The sequence below is a fragment of the Stegodyphus dumicola genome, chromosome 11 (assembly GCF_044657685.1).
Source record: "Stegodyphus dumicola isolate Sdum_Otavi_A_Nest chromosome 11, ASM4465768v1".
NCBI lineage: Eukaryota > Metazoa > Arthropoda > Arachnida > Araneae > Eresidae > Stegodyphus > Stegodyphus dumicola.
Window position 1 is genome coordinate 158,292,006 of NC_140778.1, and position 18,999 is coordinate 158,311,004.

The 18,999-nt window shown below is 35.2% G+C and overlaps 2 protein-coding genes across 3 annotated transcripts in view; one reads left to right on the forward strand and one right to left on the reverse strand.

The window, feature by feature from the left end:
- The window catches only part of LOC118205482 (cation-independent mannose-6-phosphate receptor-like), a 67,984-nt gene extending 64,728 nt beyond the window's left edge, over positions 1-3,256 (forward strand). Inside the window, exon 11 of the mRNA XM_085826156.1 lies at positions 3,050-3,256. The gene's annotated coding sequence lies outside the window, so the exon portion shown is untranslated. The remainder of the gene's footprint in view (positions 1-3,049) is intronic.
- A 13,716-nt stretch (positions 3,257-16,972) lies between these two features.
- LOC118205481 (uncharacterized) overlaps positions 16,973-18,999 on the reverse strand; it is a 370,084-nt gene continuing 368,057 nt past the window's right edge. The window contains exons 9-10 of one of the 2 annotated variants that reach the window (XM_085826166.1): positions 17,888-17,943; positions 16,973-17,368 (exon numbers count right to left, since the gene is read on the reverse strand). In XM_085826166.1, coding sequence (XP_085682292.1) covers positions 17,351-17,368; positions 17,888-17,943 — 74 coding nt within the window. In that variant the 3' untranslated portion in view covers positions 16,973-17,350. The remainder of the gene's footprint in view (positions 17,369-17,887; positions 17,944-18,999) is intronic. The other variant, XM_085826165.1, reaches the window with a different exon arrangement.

The following is an 18,999-nucleotide window of genomic DNA, read 5'->3' on the forward strand; positions in this document are numbered from 1 at the left end:
TGACCTGGAAGATCAAGAGCCTCGTGGACACTCTTCAACTGTTGATGACGATGATTTTAAGACTTAAGTTGAAACAAACCCGTGCACAACTGTTCAAGAGCTTGCAGATCAGCTTAGCGTAACCAAAATAATGATTTCTGATCACCTGAATCGTATAGGAAAGTCAAAGAAGCTCGATAAATGGGTGCCTTACGAATTGAGCGAAAATTTAAAAAAATCGCTGTTTTGAAATGTCGTCTGCTCTTCTTCTCCGCAACAAAAACGATCCTTTTCTTAATCGAATTGTTACATGCAATGAAAAGTGGATTCTCTCCAACAACTGGCGACATTCGGCTCCGTGGTTGGACCGCGGTCAGACGCCACAACTCTTTCCAAAGCCAAATTCGCACCAAAAGAAAATTATGGTGACGGTTTGGTGGTCTGCGGCCGGTCTCAATCCAATCCGAGCATTTTATGCCGAGATATTGCGCGGCAGCGCAACATGTCTGGCTCAATAACAGGAATTTTGCCTATATGGTACATAATGTGAATGCTACATGACCGTGGTATCCCAAGGGAGGACTAAGGGGTTGGAAAGGTGTGTGGCCGATAGTAACAAGGCCAGTGAAGCAAATGGAGTCTTAAAATGGAGAAGCAAAATAGTGCGAGGTGTGAACCTAATACTGCATGAAGAATAACATGTGAAAGTAGAGAGAACACACAAAATATAATGCCGAGTAAATGATACAAAACAAGTAAATGAAACAAAATAAAATAAAATGCTGGTAATGAAGTTATATACACCATCTATGTTATATATACAGTGCATTATTTAGGTGGGAAAATTAGAATCTCGAGTGAGGTGAGCCGCGAGGGGGCGAATATTGTAGTCTTCTTGCAGAATTTCATTATTAAAAACATTTAAAGAGCTTATATGTATGCATTCACGTGCTTTAGCAAAGAATGTTTCGTTTGTAAGCTGAAGGTAGTCATCCATATACTCAATTTTTAAATCTTTATGCAAGGTATCGTTTCTAACAAAGCAGTGGGCGTTCGTAATCCGGCGTAGGTACATATTTTGGGTGATTTGTAATTTTGCAATGTCTGATTTGGAGGCCGTGGCCCATGCCGGTGAGGCGTAACAGAGCACCGGTCTGATAACAGCAGTGTAGATGTGCCTCGTTTTGACCAGATTGAGTTTTGAGCTTGAACTTAGCAGTGGATTTAATTGGTGAATAGTATACGAAGCCTTTTGTCTGACCTTGTCAATATGGTCCGACCAGGTGAATTTATGATTGATGACAACCCCTAAATAAGTTGCCCTCTTTACAAGTGGAATCGTCTTATTAAAAAGACTGAGATTAGCATTAATAGTCTTTCTTTACCTTCTCCTGATAATCATTAATTGTGACTTTTGAGCATTTATTGCAACGCTCCATTTGATGCACCAGTCTTTAATGTTAGGTATGAAGTTCTGCAGTTTTCGAATACCGTGCGTCGGACGGATAGATTTAATCGCTAACGCAGTGTCATCTGCGTAGCATCCAAGAAAGCTGTTGTAGTCATTCTGTAATTTAGGGTCCATCACGTAGTAAAGATACAAAATAGGTCCTAAAATGGACCCCTGGGCTACTCCGGCGCACATTCTTCGGACGCTAGAGGTTTCCTGACCCATTGAGACATAAAATCTTCTGTTAGCAATGATTAGCAGAATTAGTTCCCTGTCAAAATTTAGCTGGATCGACTTATAAATGAACCCCTCATGCCAGACGCGGTCGAAGGCTTTCGCCACGTCCAGCATGAGTAAGGCGACACTTTGCTTGTTATGTAAGGTGCTGCCAATAAACTCGGTGAGTCTAACTGTTTGGTTGTGGATCAGCTTTTTCTGAAACCAAATTGTTCCAAAGGTAGTCTGTTCCAAATTGTTCCAAAGTAGGGTTGCGGCCGGTGTCATCCATCACAGCTTCCTAAATCTGGGCGAAATGATTACGGCAGATAAGTACTGTCAGCAAATGAACGAAATGCACCAAAAATCGCAATACATGTGCTCGGTATTTGTCAACAAAAAGCGGCCAGTTCTTCTTTGTGACGATGCTCGGGCGCACGTCGTGCAACTGACCTTACAGAAATTGAACGAATTGGGATACGAGACTTTCCTTCCTCCCCCACATTCGCCTGACCTCTCGCGGATCGATTACCACTTTTTCAAACATCTGGATAACATTCTGCAGAAGAAATGTTTCAGAAACCAAGATGAGGTCAAAAACGCCTTTGACAACTTTATCGCATCCAGAACTCCAGAATTTTATTCCACCGCATAAATATATTTATATCTCGTTGGCAAAATGCATTGATTCGGCTGGTGCTTATTTTGACTAATAAAATTGTTTTTGAGTTGAGTTATGATACTTTAAAGATATAAGTGAAAATCCTGCATTATTTTCTGGACAACCTAATAATTTCAAAAGTTTAAATTCAATACCCCTAGTAAATGAACACAAGCATAAGAATTACGAAGATGGCCTGAAAATATTGCATTTTAGATTTGAACACAGATCTCAAGATTTCACTGCCATTCCAACAGATATAGATATTTTCACCATGTCTTTCAGTATAAATTGTGAAGCAATGAGACTGGATTTGCAGCTTGAATAAATTAAGTTACAATCTATTTATTATTCATGTTCCAAAATTAGAGTTCTGTAAATCGTTATTGAATTCCCAAGTTTAATACTCAAATTTTATATCTCACACCCAGAAAATTAATATTATGTTTATGCTTTTACCATGAACCTTAAAAAGAATTTTATTAGAATAAACTGGCAGATGAGCATTTAGCATCACGTCTCAGAATTAGTACATTGCAGTTTGAAACTGAATTTAAGAAACTTTTAAAAATGCGATTTAAACTTCATTTATCACATTCATATTTATATTGCAATATTTTTAAACTTTAATTAGAATAGAATATTATTATTAGAATAATTTTTTTTTGTCTGCTCTCAAAAATGTTTGCCCGTCACTGCTGCAATTTGTTTCTACTGCCGTTCGTATCATCGACCTCTACAAGTGCGTCAGCATTCCGTGCCATACACCACCACACCACTGTGGAGAAAACTGCAACTACAAGTATATCCATCTGTCTTCTACTAGAGAATAAATACAGCCACTTCTTTTCCTTTTTACTGTGAAGACACAAGGGGAATGGAAATGTTCCAACATTTGTATTATAATGTATTTTTAATGCTCACAAATAAAATATTTTCTTAAAAACTGACACTTGCCTGTTATATACAAACCTTTGGCTGTCCATTGGCATAATTTTTAGTGGATGCAGATCAATGCAGAAAGAGATATAGTTAAACAGGTAGGAGAACGGAATAAACAAGATATAGTTGAACCATGTTCATCAGAATTTTCCAGCCCTGTTGTTGCCGTAAAGAAAAAATGTGGTACATATGGAGTTTATACAGAAGTTCAGTAAAGTTACTGTGAATCAAAAGTATTTAGTACCAATGCTCTTAGAAACAGTTTCTTTCACATTGATGTAAATCAATACAGTAGATAATACCAATCATTTGTAATCAATACTGGTCAGTTCCAATTTTTAAAAGTGCCATTTGAGTAGCCATCCATCAGCAGCTTTTCAGCAATTTATAAACACTTCTTTCATCTATTCATAAGCAGTGGTATAGTTCTAGATAAATAATAGAAAAATTGTGCTTCAACTCATCATATAGTAACCTTTCCTAGATTTCTAGTTTATTATAGGATGATAATTACTCATTGTATATAAAACGAAAGGTAAACCATACTTATTTACATACATAATTTTTCACCGTCATTTACAACAACAAAATACCTTTGAATATTTTTTTAATTCAAATAAATACAAATATGAATTTTCATGAAAGTATGTTATAGCAAATGCTCATAAAGTAAGAACACCTGCATGCATTATTATTGCATAGAGTGTACCATATTGGTATTCTACTGTTTTACAGCATTGTTTTTCTGTATTGAGCAGATATCTTGCTGCACCATATGTTTCAATTATTACAAAACTGAAATTTACATTATGCACGTACTTGTATTCTATAATTAACATTTCTGTCTTACAATTGTAAAATACATTATTTTTTGTAAAAAGAAAGTGTTATAATGTACATGCGCTATACAACTGTAACTTGCTTACAAAAAAATTAGATACTTTAATAAATAGATATCAACATTTAATAACCTTAAATATCGTAATAATGACTACTTATCACCTACCTTTTTTTTTCACTTCATCAAACAAATTATGTTGTAACAAAATAATTATACAAGTATGCATTAAAAATTTTATAAATACTTTTATTGATTTAAATTCTAATGACAACGTTCAAAGTTCTGCAGTTTAAGTTAGTTACTGAAATATGGAAGCTGAAAAAGATAATATATTCAGGGTGATTCAAAACTAGAGGAAAAAATTTCTAGAAAGCCTATGGTACACCTAGACAACTCGGCATCCCATAGCAGTTCAGGGTCGGAAATGCAATCCTAAAGAGATGAGGGACTGTGGTATGAAAACCTGGACAGCTACCCGGAAAGGTATTACAGTGGAAAATATGAATACAACGTGATCGCAAATTGACATTTACAATCCATAAGTCATAACTTTATTGATAAAGAAGTTGACAAAGTTTCGTACTGCATGGAATCTCGTGGTAGTCACGAAGACGTGCCATTTCAAAACATCCGAAATTCCATGCCTTACGGCAAGTTATAAAATTTTGGGGACATTCTTCATGAGGGAAGTCATGACTTCTTTAAATGTCAGTTTGCGATCACTATGAATTCTAGTAATTTTGTTCGTACTACCTCTGATCAGCAAGAGAATAAACAAAGAAGCAGAAATGACAAGCCAATAATAGGTGGAAAAACTCTTTATTTAGCGAGAATTTGCAATACATCTACACCTTCATATCTAAACCTTCATCTTCACCTTTTATACTAATGTTCAAAATGCCAACCATTGACCATTATGCAGGCTTCACAAGGGTTACGCATGGGATATCGAGCCCTTTCAAAAATTGCGGAACATGTTTCAGAAGTCTGTAGCTGCCATAGAGACTCTTATATATCGGTGTTGCAATCAACGGTCATCTCTTAGACCATAGCTTTCAAGGTGCGCCAAGAGAAGAAACCCACGCTAGGTAAATCGGGTGATCGTGGTTGGCCATGGGACGGGTCTTGCACTCCCAATCTACTGTTATGCGAATGTGTTGCTCATATAATCCTGTACGGCACGGGTAAGATGAATTGAAGTCCCATTATGCTCATACCTTGAGAGTTCAAGATTGGAATACCTTCCGTGTGGAAGAAAGTTTTATTGGAAAAATTTCTTATTCCGTTTCGAGTCTGTAAGTCGGGTAAGGAATTATAGGTGGAAAGCAACATAACTTCCTTCGTAATAATAGTACCACAGAACAAATATTTCCTTCAGTAGTGCGTAGGAGATGCTAAGAACGGAACCAATCAATCAAATTTTTCCTGCTTTCCTGAGTTTTAAAATTGTCTAAAGCATAAACCATCGTAAAACTGCATGATAATTTTAAAATCACAGATAGGTTTTTGACCTGGGCATAGAGCATAAAGTCTAGAATTATGAAAATGATATATATAATAAATGTCTTTTTGATTTTTTTAAGTTAGGTAAGTAGATTAGTTAGGCTGATCTTTAGGAATCTCTTTCCAAGATCTGCTTAGTTTTTTGTTCGTTGCTGAATTTTGCTTGGAACCTGGCTAAGAATTCAGCATAAATTTTAATTATATAGCTTTTAGAAATCCTGATATCGAACTTAGTGAATCTAGTACAATTATTCTCTGATCAGTTTGCATAATTTGCCATAACTTATAAGCTTACATTTAATTTTCTCAAAATAAAGTTAACTTCTTTACGACCAATAGTTTTCTACTTAAATAATACACATAAAATTGTTTTACATAGAAGCATCCCAATTATTATAGTTATTATGGCAATTCCAAAATTAAAAACGGAAGACGTACAGAAAACTTTGTGAATAACTGCAGAAGAGAAGATTTAAGGCAATTTGAGAACGTTGATGTGATCCGTTTTTACATTGGCGAGAACCCAACTGTTACTGATTTCTGCAAGTGTGAGCAACAAGCGGCAAGCCATCTAACAGATTTTCCGTAATTGCATTGCCAGGATGGTTAAAATGTTTTTTTAATAAATTGCTAATAAAAAAATAAATAAAAATTTTCAATATATTTAATAATAAACAGAATTTAGCTGCATGTTTGTATACATTGTTACTTTCGTTTGGTTTGGTTTATTAGATTACAGCAAAGCCTTCGAGGGCTATCTGCCTTAAGGGAGGGATGCCTTCGTGGAGGACTTTTTAAGGGAAACGGGCTCGTATACACGTTACACATGGGGAAAACCACGAAAACACCCAGTCCGTTCGCGGGATTCGAACTACCAGTGTTCAGCGACGTTACCGCTCGGCCGCTGGTGGGCCTCGTTGTTACTTTAAATAAATTGTTTATATAATTGTATTACATATGATAATTAATGTATATAATGTGTTGAATTATGTTACTGTTTTAAATAATTCTTGGGAAAATTATGTAAAATATGATAATAAATAAAAATTTATATTAAACTTCCTCTATATGCACGTATCAAATACCTTAATATTCTGTAGATACTGCATGAATTACCATTCCCCGAAGTTCGTTTTGAATATTTGGAAACAAATTGCACTATCTTACGCCCAGATTTCGCCAATGCCGTTTTCTCTCGCCAAGTCTGCTACAGAAGATAAGTCCCGATTTTAGATTACGTAAAATACATCAGGTCATAAGTGAAGGATTAAAGCAGATAAATTCAGATAACTGGCATGTACACTGCTGGCCACCGTAAATGCAACACCCTGAAGGAAGCATGCAGATAACATGAAATTTACAACATGCATTAGCGGAGGTGAGATATGCAAATGATTAGAATTTCAGCGCAGACGCACATCACGCGCCACTTCAAAGCGCTATTCAAAGCACCGGGTATTATATTATGGGGCTTGGAGTTTTCGACGATTTCAAGTTCGGCAATTGTGTTTTCTTCAAAAAAACGATCAATTATGCCTTGTAGTAAACAGCCATCATCGTTTGATCAAGTATCCGAGTTCGAGAGAGGAAGGATAGTGGCCTACCGAGAGTGTGGATTATCTTTCAGGGAAATCGGCAGTCGTGTTGGACGAAACCGAACAACGTAAATGTAACGGTTGGATGCATGAGGGTACGACGGACCAACGTGTTCGATCGCATTCACCTCAGTGCACCACTTCACGTGATGACAGGAACATTGTGCGCATGGCAGTGACGGATCGCTCAGTCACATCACGAACCTTACCACAGCATATTCACTCTGTAACGCATCATCCAGTGTCTGCGCGTACTATTCGACGCCGTTTACAGCAGAGTGGCCTGTCCTCAAGACGTCCATTGCTTCGTCTACCCTTGACGCAGAACCACAGACGTCTCCGTCGCCAATGGTGCGATGAAAGAAGGGTGTGGACGGCAGAATAAAATGAAATTGTCTTTGTTGACGAGTCACGCTTCTGTCTGCAACACCACGATGGTCTGATTCGAGTCTGGAGAGGATGCTGAACAGCCGCGTTATACACCGCCGCACTGGTCCTGCGCAGGGTATTATATTATGGGGCGGTATTGATATCACTCTCGCACTCCTCTAATACGCATTGCCGGTACTTTAAACAGCCTGCGCTACATCTCCGAGTTGTTGGAGCCAGTTGCCCTTCCTTACCTTCAGGGCTTGCCCACAGCCATATTTCAACAGGATAATGCGCGAGCACACGTGGCACGCATTTTCCAAGGGTTCTTCGTCAATCGCCAGATTGAATTGCTTCCCTGACCGGCTCGCTCTTTGGATCTTTCGTCGATAGAAAACGATTAGTCACCGAGAGGTTGCTGAACGATTGACCCAGATTACATCCCAAGCTGCCACACCAGATCAACTTTGGCGACGTGGAGAAGCTGCTGGGTCTGCTGTACCCCAAGAACACATCCAAAGTGTTTTTGAATCAATGCGGAGGCCTGTGGCAGCGGTGACCTCCAACAATGGCGGCTACTCTGGCTACTGATTCTGAAAGGAACCACACTTCACAAAAGTCTGATACTTGGTCAGCATGTTATCTACTAAATAAATTTTGTTGTGATATCTCTTGTCTTTCTTGGTGTTGCAATTTGTGTGGCCAGCAGTCTAATAACCTAGGATGAAGAGAGAGAAGACGCAAATATTTTTTAATCATGTCCCTTGGTTGTAGATGGTGTTTGCATGCAGAATATTAACTGCGTAAGTAGAAGGATGGAACTTGCAGACAAATGTAACCGTAGGGTACAGAAAAATTTCATTATTGGATATAGCAATTTTCCTGAGACGTATACTCTGATTCACATCATTATGGGCACAATTTTCACCCCGCAGACTTCCAAGTTTACATTTTAAGACTGTGGATGATTCAGAGAAGTGAGTCGCGAAGTTTTAATCCGAAGCTCCCTTTGGAAAACTGTTGACACATTCAGAAGAAACTTGGGAGAGTGTCAAAAGGTGCCATAGCTATGTAAAAGATGGAAAAGGAAAGTATCCAAATTAAAATAAAGATTGTCAATTAAAATTACAAGTTTTCTTTCATATTTTTCCTTGTACTCTTCCGTCATCAAGACCGGATTAAGATATGTATGTATGTATGTTCATATATGCATGTGTACGTACACATACATACATGAACACATACAGCCATACATACCTACAATTTTAAATCCGGTCCCGATGATAGAAAAGTATCCTTTTTTTTCTTATGCATACACACACATATATACAGATTTTTCAGCTCTGTCCATGTACGATGCAACATGGTATGATGTGTAATATATATATGTATGTGTATGTGTAATATATGTATGTGTGTGTATCTTTTGTAATACCTATTTTGGAAGGAGATTTTGATTTATATGCTTTCTAAATGTACTTCAGTCTGCATCTAACTTGGCCAAACTTCGAATGTACAGCTTAGTACTGCAGGAATTATTGCTGTCAAATAATATACTAGTCTGTTAGGGTTATCATTCGTCTTTAACAAAAAAATCTCCCTATTTTTAAGGTCACAGTTTGACAAACAAGATTCAAAGTTTATTTATGTAAGTTTATCAAATTGCGCAACCTTGGCATATTTGCGCAAAGTGATTTTCCAGATCTCCCCATGTACGGTATAACACGGTGTGAACAACAATTTGCATTGGGATTGCTGATTCTGGTCTCCAGTTCTGCAATATTTGATACTTTTGAACGGTAAAAATTGTCTTTAACATAGCCCTACAAGAAGTCCAAAACAGTTATGTCAGGCGAACGTGGTGGCCATGGAATAAGTCCATCTTCACCGATTCATTTGCTGGGGAAAGTTTTATGAAACTGCGAATACGTCATGTACAGTGTGGTGGAGCGCAATCCAGTGAAAAATGAAATCTGGTTATCAAGCCTCCAATTCTGGACAAATGTATTACTCAAAATATCGAGTTAAACTCCGGTTGTTATTGTTTATTCATGGAAGGAAAATGGTCCTAAAATGTTCTCCTACAAGATCCCTCACAAAACATTCACTTTAGAGATGTCCTGCTTCAGCTCTATTGTGATCTTCCGGATCCCCATATCCTGACATGATTTGTAAACTAATTCAAAACAAGTTGCTATAGAATGATGAAAGTGTAATAACACCACAAAAATTTCCAACCTTCCTTTAGAGTGCCCACAAAAATAGTGTACACTTGTTCAGAAACTTGGTGGACACCTTATGTATTTTAGTGAAAATTTAGCTGCAACTATTTTATCAGAGACAGATAAACATAATAAAACATAACGAGATTAGTATTACTTGGATATTTTATAAATTTCTGCAATGCAGTTTTGAAAATTTGGTAAATAATAATTTCGCAAGAAATATTTTAAAACTATTTTTAAAGTTTCTGAAGTATTGATTTCAATTTAAAAATTCAACTTTCTTACTGAAGTTATAAGGATCTTAAGTTTTACTAACGTTTATTTCATTTTAAAACTTTACTGTCCTCTTTTATTTTTCACTTTCGGCCAGAATAAACGCGTTAGTTTTATTATGCAAATTGTGCTTGCAAACTCTTAAGTATTTAAGTTGTGACTTTTAGCCAAGAAGAGTTGGAGAGAAAGTGAGACTTTTCGTCATCTTAAGTCACACGAGCTTTCAGTCAGTTGTTACCTGACTTTAAGGCCAGAGATTTTGTCCTGATATTCAAAATGTATTGTAGTTTTCCCTGCATTCTGCGTACTACATACGTAAAGATCTAAAAGGCCAATCTTAGTGCTACTAGCCTTTGTAAAGTATTTGAGTTTAGCTCTTATTTAAATTTAGTTAGTTTTATAGTTCTTATTTTTATGCTTAGACCACAAGTACTGGTCTCTGCATCTTGAAGTGCTGGAGCGGCTGAATTGTGAAGAGTAAAGGGTAATTAAACCCTTCCTTTCTTTGTCGTTTCTTCTACAATTTAAAAGGACATAGTCTTAAGTAAACTCACTGTTCTACTCAGGACACCTACATGTTTGCTAAACAGATAAGAAGAAACAACAGTCCTAATGAAGTGAAGAAATACAATCTAGAATAATGTTCAATAGGAATGGGATAAAATAACTCTTCTTCTATTAAAAAAAATTATTCTGTTGGAAAAATTGCGATGTACCAAGATCGTGGAGGTTAAAGGTTATCAAATGGAACACTCAAAACACCAAAAGTACAAGTGCCAAAAGTTCAAAACACAAAGGAAAAGCGTAGTATGACAAACATAAAATTAAATTTACGTACACATACATACCTGAACGTATGTGTTTACATAATTTTAAACACATATATTTGCAAGAAATAATGTCCTATATTTATTATTCAAATGAATGTCCAACAGCTGCTGCTCATGCATCACAAGGACAATGGATCTCAACTACGAGATGCAGATTCACTGTCTTGTCACTAGAATTAGCATCTTCTCTTAAAGAGTTATTAGCTACTTTTCGAAGCAAACGAAAATTTTAAGAATGCATGTATAGGTTTGCAGAAAATTACGAAAGAAAAGAGAGAATGGAGAGCTTAAAATTCATGTACAAGCAGAAAAATTTATAGTAAAGCTCATACAACCATTACTCTTGCAATGTTCCTGCAAGAAATTCCAGAAGTTGGTGAGCCAGATTTTGACCACATAGACAAGATAAATTTAACTAGAAGGTTACGGTACCAGTTTAGGGTCTTATTAACTGCTAGACACCCATTTAAAAAAATAAACTCTTTTAATAAATAAAAATATATACGTAGCGTTAGGATAACATAAATCTCAGCGATGAATTTTTCCCCTTTAAATTTTTAATTATTACGCATTTTTAACCTAAGTAACCTACATTTGTAAGGTCACTGATTATCACTAAAATTTCAATGCAGACTGATTAAACTGCTATCACTAAAACATATTCTGACAAATATCTGGTGCAACTTTAATTCCTTCTGCGATTTTGCTGAAATATTTCGTATTATTTCCGATTTTCTGTATTTTTGTCATTAATTAAAAATCTTTAAAATTTTAACCATTTTCATATATTCTTCAACTGCATGCAAATGATAATTATTTTAAATAATTTCTTTTTCTCTTAATTATTACGTAGTTTTCAGAGTAAGAAACGAAACACAAACGACCACGAGAGTGAGATCAAACACGAGAATACAACGTAAAAGGTTTATCTACTTTTCTATTTAAATCAGATATTTGTATCTGTAAATTATCTAAAGCATCACTTGTATCAGTAGAATTAGTTACTTTCGATTTGATGTCCACTGCGTGAAGCTGAGCAGGACTTGTGATGTCAGAGATTTTGTCAGCCATAGCTGCTAATTTTTTAAGTTCGATATCATCATTCGGAGCGGAAACAGCGAGGAAATAGGTTCGTCGGTCGAGATTGTAACCTGCCACTCAGATCCTGTTCATCGTGTACGTCCGTCTTGCGTGTTTTGCATTGAGCGACGACGCTCATTTACTAATCCGATTACATTAGCATTTTTAATGCTATTCTTCGGTTGGTATTATTAGTGAAAGAATTTACTACTTTCACAATTTTATTATTTTGGTTTATTTTAGGATATTACTCTTATTATTTTCAATATTTGGTATTTTATGAATTAAATTACTATATAGATGCATATGCAGGGTTTTCGTGAAATTTTGCTGTTCATGATTAAAATGAATATGAGCTAATTTCATTTAAAAAGGCCTCACGAAGTCGTGCCTTGACTACAACTCCTCGCTTGGGGTTAGGTTTGGTTTGCTTTGTTAGATTATGCCAAAGCACAAGAAGGTGATCTGCCTAAGGGGTAGGTAAAGACTTTCCAAAGAAAACTGTCTCGTACCCATGTTACATGTTAAAACCACGAAAATACCAATGCTGTGAGCCCGTTCACAGAGGTTGGAAATCGGGGTTAAACTACCAGTGTACTAAGAGACACTCATCCTGCACTTTGTCATAAGCTAAATAAAAAAAGTGGACAGTATCGTAATTGGTAATTGTAACGAGTTTAAAACTCGACAAATTTGTTCATTGCGGGGAAGTTTTCGTTCTTTTACTCATGTGTAATGTAATGCGAATTGTTTCTTTTTACATGTCCTTTACGAGCCATTATTCCTTTTAGGTATATAGTCCTCAAACATTTTGCTGTAAACGATCCTAATCTAAATTTTTATAATATAAAATTGATATAAAAGTTAATTATAATCATTAGCAGCAGCCTTCGTGTGTAGTATAATTATGAACACATACCTGCGGTTTAATCTTGAAAATACTGTTGATGAAATTTTTGGTATGATTAACATTGAAAACACTGTTTAAGCTAAAAACCGGTTTGAAACTTTTTTCATTATATCGTAAAATGCGCCAAAACGTTTTCGATAGAAAGAGGTATACGAGTATGCTAACTTGATATATCCACTAATAAATATATTATAATCCACTCATTTTAAGCCTAAGATTTTGGATTATGGTAAAGCACACTGGGGCTGTTCGCCTAAGGGAAGGAAAATGCTCGTGAATTATTTTTTGGGGTAAGCGGGCTGGTAATTCACGATACACTTGTGACCCATGCAGCAGCTAGAATTTACCGGTGCTCAGCGATTTTACCGCTCAGCCAGTAGTTTGCTTTATGAACTTACGAAATATGTTCCTTAAGTTGGATATTTGCATAAAAGAAAGAACAAAATAAACGACAGCTTATAAATATAATAATTGAGTGGCAAAACTTTCTTTGAAAAAAGAAAAGTAAAAAAAAGGATAAGAAAGATACGTTTGATTCAATGCCAGCCAATAAGCAGCGCTGGTAAGTATACTATTTTTGAAAAAAAAAAAACGCTCGGGTTGCCGAATAACGATAAATATCCATATATTATATTTTAAAGTTGTTAAAATAGTCATGGGCTATCTGTTTTAAGAAGATACCTTCCTGGGCAATTTTCTAAATAAAATTGGATTAAATCCCCATTACACATAAGGAAAATCAAAGACACCAAGTAGCTAATCTGTTTGGTTGCTAGCAACAAACCCAAGACTAACTGGCAACATCCAACCGACTTATTCACTCAACTATAGTGAACTAAAATTATTATATCTATATTATTATTACTGTGAGAATAATAAGAGTATCTGCTTTAGTAAAAATTTTTTATTTAATAATACTCCCTTGTAAGGCATTTTCTTACGTTAGGAATTTAATGTGAATAACTGATGTTGCGTTCAAAAAGACATTTATTTAGAATTTAATAATGCTACCAAAAATTAATGCTGGGATACCTAGAAAAAAAAATAACACCCCCCAAAATATTTATTTATTATTCGTATTCTTATGATGAATTATTAAACAATTAATAATTGTTATAATTATTAATCATTGTTTTGTTTATTTTTTACAAAATGTGCAGTAATACCTTTCTTTACAAAAAATACCATATTAAACACTTATATTTAAGCTAATAAATAACAACATTGCTTTAAAGCTGCTAAACGTAGGAAAGAATCACGCGACATGGAAGACGTTCCGCAAGATTCAGTTAGCTCCTCCAATGACGTCGGAACTTGAATTTGTGGTGGAAAGATTTACTAATTTCTTCAGCAAACTGATGCAATTTGCAGCTTTGAGGAAATTAAAAGTTTCCTCTGAATGCTGATTGTAATATTTACGTTTGGGTGAGACAGATAGATCCATTGTTTATGGCTTTTGGTATGCTCTGAATTTTGTTTCTCATGCCTGTGATGTTTAGGCTCCATTTTCCCACCTGCTGTTGCCTCATTCTCTGGGTACCATTGTCAGAAATTCTACGTCATGTTCCTGATTGGCCTTATTTGTTATCGAGACGGACAAGTTGCGTTTCGCGCGATATTCGCAGGCTAATTCATTTCAGTTTGATTCGTTTCGACTTAAATATTTCTTTCCGGAATTAATATATGTTAGTCGCTTTATGGTATTGTCTACAAAACTGGTAAAAGGAGAATAAACTGTCTCCTGCTGAATATAATAGGAAACTATCATAAAGACATAAAGATCACCTGAGTATTCTCCTCCCAATTTTCCTCATGATAACTCCTTTGCTACCATCATTCGTAATGATGATGATGATGTTGAACAGACAGATGTAGATGAGCATCTAGCTCCGATGCTTGAGAAAAGAAAGAAAGATTACCTCAAGGTGTTTGCTTCAGACAAGTTATCACTTGAAAAGAGATCTCGGAAAATACTATAATAGAAGATTATCCTAAACACAGATGAGATAAAGCTGAGCATTCTTTCAAGCGACATGCGTGATAAAGCTTTAACCTGCTTGCAAAAATCAGTTTAACATGTTTAGAAACAAATCGGATGCTCCGATCAAAAACCATTATTAGATGACTGCCAAATGATGCTGACGTTCAAGAAATTAGATAAGACATTTGTGAATTGAGCTTTCCAGTTACAAAAGTCACTCATTTAATAGGAACCTCTAAGCTGCCTGTATTATTCACTGAAGTTTAGTATACGAAATCTTGTCGTACGATTTGGAAAGAAGTCTATGGTCTGCTTTGGATACCAACGATTTGGACATAGTCAGGCCAGGTGAAATAACCGACCTCGATGCTTGGAGTGCAATGAAGATCTTTTAACCTACATTTTTGAACTAAAAAATAATGAAAAACTAAAGTGTGTTCGATGTCTTTCGAATCATAGAGTCATTTTCAAAAGTTACATTTCGCAAAAACCGCAGAACGGTTATTCCCAGTTATCCGGACACTGCTGCTGCACCTTCTGCTATGAACTCTAAGTACACTTCCCTTGCTGATGTTCTAAAAGATGAAAGTGTACGCTGTCTTCCTAGACAAAATTTTAGGAAACTGCTGAAAAGTGTAAAAAATCTGATTCCTTACTCCAAAATGACATTTTGCTCTGGAACATTTGAAAATCATCGAATCTGTACAGAAAAAATACATTCTCTCACATCCTAAAAATATGATTCTTTGATGAAAGTCATGTGAATTCCAATAAATTCCTGATGTGAATGTGAATTCCTGATGAAGCTGCTTTCTGATTTACCAGCCGACGATCCTTGTGCCTTGATTTTACCCTCCGACCTTGCGGTTTTTCACCGCTCCCTAGACTATCAGACAGAGCGTCATATGCCACCTAGTATTTTCAGACCGTGCTTTGTCGTGCCAGATAAGGTTTTACTTTAACAGAGGAAAATATGACCTCGCTTTCTGCTGGTGATTTGTTTCGTGAAATTCAACTGGGGGGGAACTCTCACTTTCGTCGTAGCCTTCCCGGAACTCACTGAGCTGGAAAAAGCTGCGTAGTGTATAGCTGTATGTCATCATAAATAACGAGTATAAAAATCGTTAAAAAAAGAAAATGTGTTTTAGAGACCTAGCAATTTTGCATGAAAAAATTTTATTCCATGCTATAGACTGCAGTACAATAAAAATTAATATATTATAAATACTGTAACTATTCTATAAAAATTAAAACCAGATTTTAATTAAACAAACATAGGGTAATAAATTTTGATTAAGAAACTATTGTTTATAAATGTCAGAAATATTCTAAATAAATATATAACCGGTTTTAATACTGCTTATTCTTTTAAATACATTTATAATTTATACATACATCATTATGTTTATAATATATGCATACATCATTATTCCTTCATGTAAAACATTTGCTGAGAATCCGATTAGTCGCAAGTTGTACGACTACCTGAATAAGAAGACTGATTTTTTTTTCCATATTTTTTACTTGCTTTATGTTTCAATATTAATGGAAAATTCTGACTTTTGAGAATCATCTTATTAAAAGACTAGATTATTTGGGGAAAGGTTTATATATTAAGTATTGATAATAAATATAGGAGAAACATCAAATATAAATTTTAAAATTTAGCAGTTTTTTACACTTAGAATGTTATTAGAATTTAAATTCTTCGAATTTAGCGAAAAACAGCAAAATATTACATGCATTTTGAATGAGCCTTTCCCAGCTATCTGTTCTGGAATAAACATATCATTTTGAATAGGCGTTTTCCTGAAACTGCTGCTAATCTAAAATGTTTTACTCTTTTACAAGGCAGCGGCCGAGCGGTAAAGTCGCTGAACACTGGTAGTTCGGTCCGAGGTTCGAATCCCGCGAACGGGCTGGCTGCATGGGCGTTTTCGTGGTTTTCCCCATGTGTAACGTGTATACGAGCCAGTTTCCCTTAGAAAGTCCTCCACGAAAGGCATCCCTCCCCTTAGGCAGATAGCCCTCATGTGCTTTGCCATAATTAAATACACCAACACACCAACTTTTACAAGGATATCAGCATTCAGAATTCATCTTACAACTGTTTGTCAAATGATTTTTGTTGGAATGAAGATAATATTAAAGATAATTTAATTAAGCAATACTCTAAAGGTAAAAATGTACATCGAAATGTGCTGCTATATATTAAAATTATGTTCGTTCTTGAAAGCTAGGATATTTTTAAATCATAATAATTTGCTTTCATTTCTTCGGATCATCTTGCTTATTTCCAAGTTCATATCCAGTTCACATGCCCAGCTGTACTTTAAAAGGATTCAGGTATTCAGGCGACATGACTCATAATTCACATGTCTATCTGAATTTCTAAAAGTTTAAAGTTTTGGCTTATGGCTATCGAACCTTTCTACAAAGGAAAACTGTTGCAATCAGCAACACAATGATGAGTGTAGCAAGAACTGAGAAAGCAACTACCATCGATTTCTTTTCTGAAACGAGAAGAATGAATATGAATTATTTGAAAGCTGAAAAAGGCATCATTTAAAATTTTTAAGAAATTCATATAACTAATATTCTATTGTTAAACTTTCCTGAATAAAAGACACTGCCTGATAGAGAACACAGTAGCACAGAATAATTCACTTAGCTCAAAATTAATGGAAGCACATTGAAAAAAACATAGTTCGCATTTGAACGCAGTGTAGCAAGAACACGTCCTACCAGCTCAACGGTCGAAGGTTGCTTAACATATTAGAGGGTATTTAATTGTATATTTAATTGTCGAAATATTTTTATGCACTATCCGAAATTAGTAAGCCTACTACTACTTAATTACCACTTTCTTTTGCCCAATGGAGTATGACAAAGTATGCACTATATGTGATTATGAATATATAGACATATATTATACGATTTATATATGTTAAAACGACTGTTTACATATTTATAAATGCTACATTAAATTACTTTTTATTTTACTGATTTATTTAATGATTTATTTTACTTACTAGGATAGACATCAAGTTCAACTTCACAGTAAGTTCCTGCGTAACCGTCTTGGCACCTAAGCAATGTAGAACAAACTAATGAAAAATTCAAAACAAAGAAAGAGAAAATAAATGCTGCATGTGTTTCAACAATTATTATTTTAGTGTCGAACGGAAAACAGAATTTCAAGGCCAAACAATCATAGCTTAGATCAGAACTTAATATTGTCATATAGCCTTTCTGAGCAACTTACCGATTAGAAATATTTAATTCATTTTTAAGGAAGGGCTGAATGGTACTTTTCCGTTTCGCTGGCGCAAATGTTGACAAGCAGACTTTATTGGCGAAATATAAGTATACACATACGAAGTACACACATAAAAAATGTTGATAAATGATAGTTCTAAGAATTTTTTATTTTGAAGGTATAAACATTTTAATCTCGTTTAAAATTTTGTAAGAAAGCCAATAAATAAAGACAATAAATTTGTAAAAAGACATTAATTTAAGAATTTACTATCCTTTCATCGTACAACATCCTGATTCGCCGGTTCATATCACGTGATCCCAAATGATCTCATCTCACGTAAACTACGCTGCAAAAATCCAATTCTCTCGGTAATTATCTACATTAATTTCAAGTTAAATCTTAATTTGGAATACAAGCTTAAATGCCAGAATTATTTCAATTCGCACGAATAGCTTACTCGAAAATTTTGTAAAACCACAGTACTTTATTTCGCTAGTGCATTCTAATTAGAAATGATGAATTTAACTCTTGACTTTGCCTTTCCTATATTTTCGCCATCGGGTGATTGCATCATAATTGACTTAATTACCGCCCGCGAATGGCCTTAGGGCATAAAATTGAACTATCTGGTAAAACTTCTAGGTAATCGTATGCCAGTATTGAAAGAAACAATCTGATAAGAAATGGCTACGATTTGTTTTAAAAATGTAAAAGTTAAAGTAAAAGGTTACCAGCGAGGATATTTCGTTCGGCATCGGTTGAACCATTACTGGCGACTTGATCGCTTGCGTTGGCAAAACGGAAAGTACCGGCTGAATATTTCCTTGTTAACTTTGCATACACAATATATAACCCTATAAAATTAGATTAATAATTGTAATG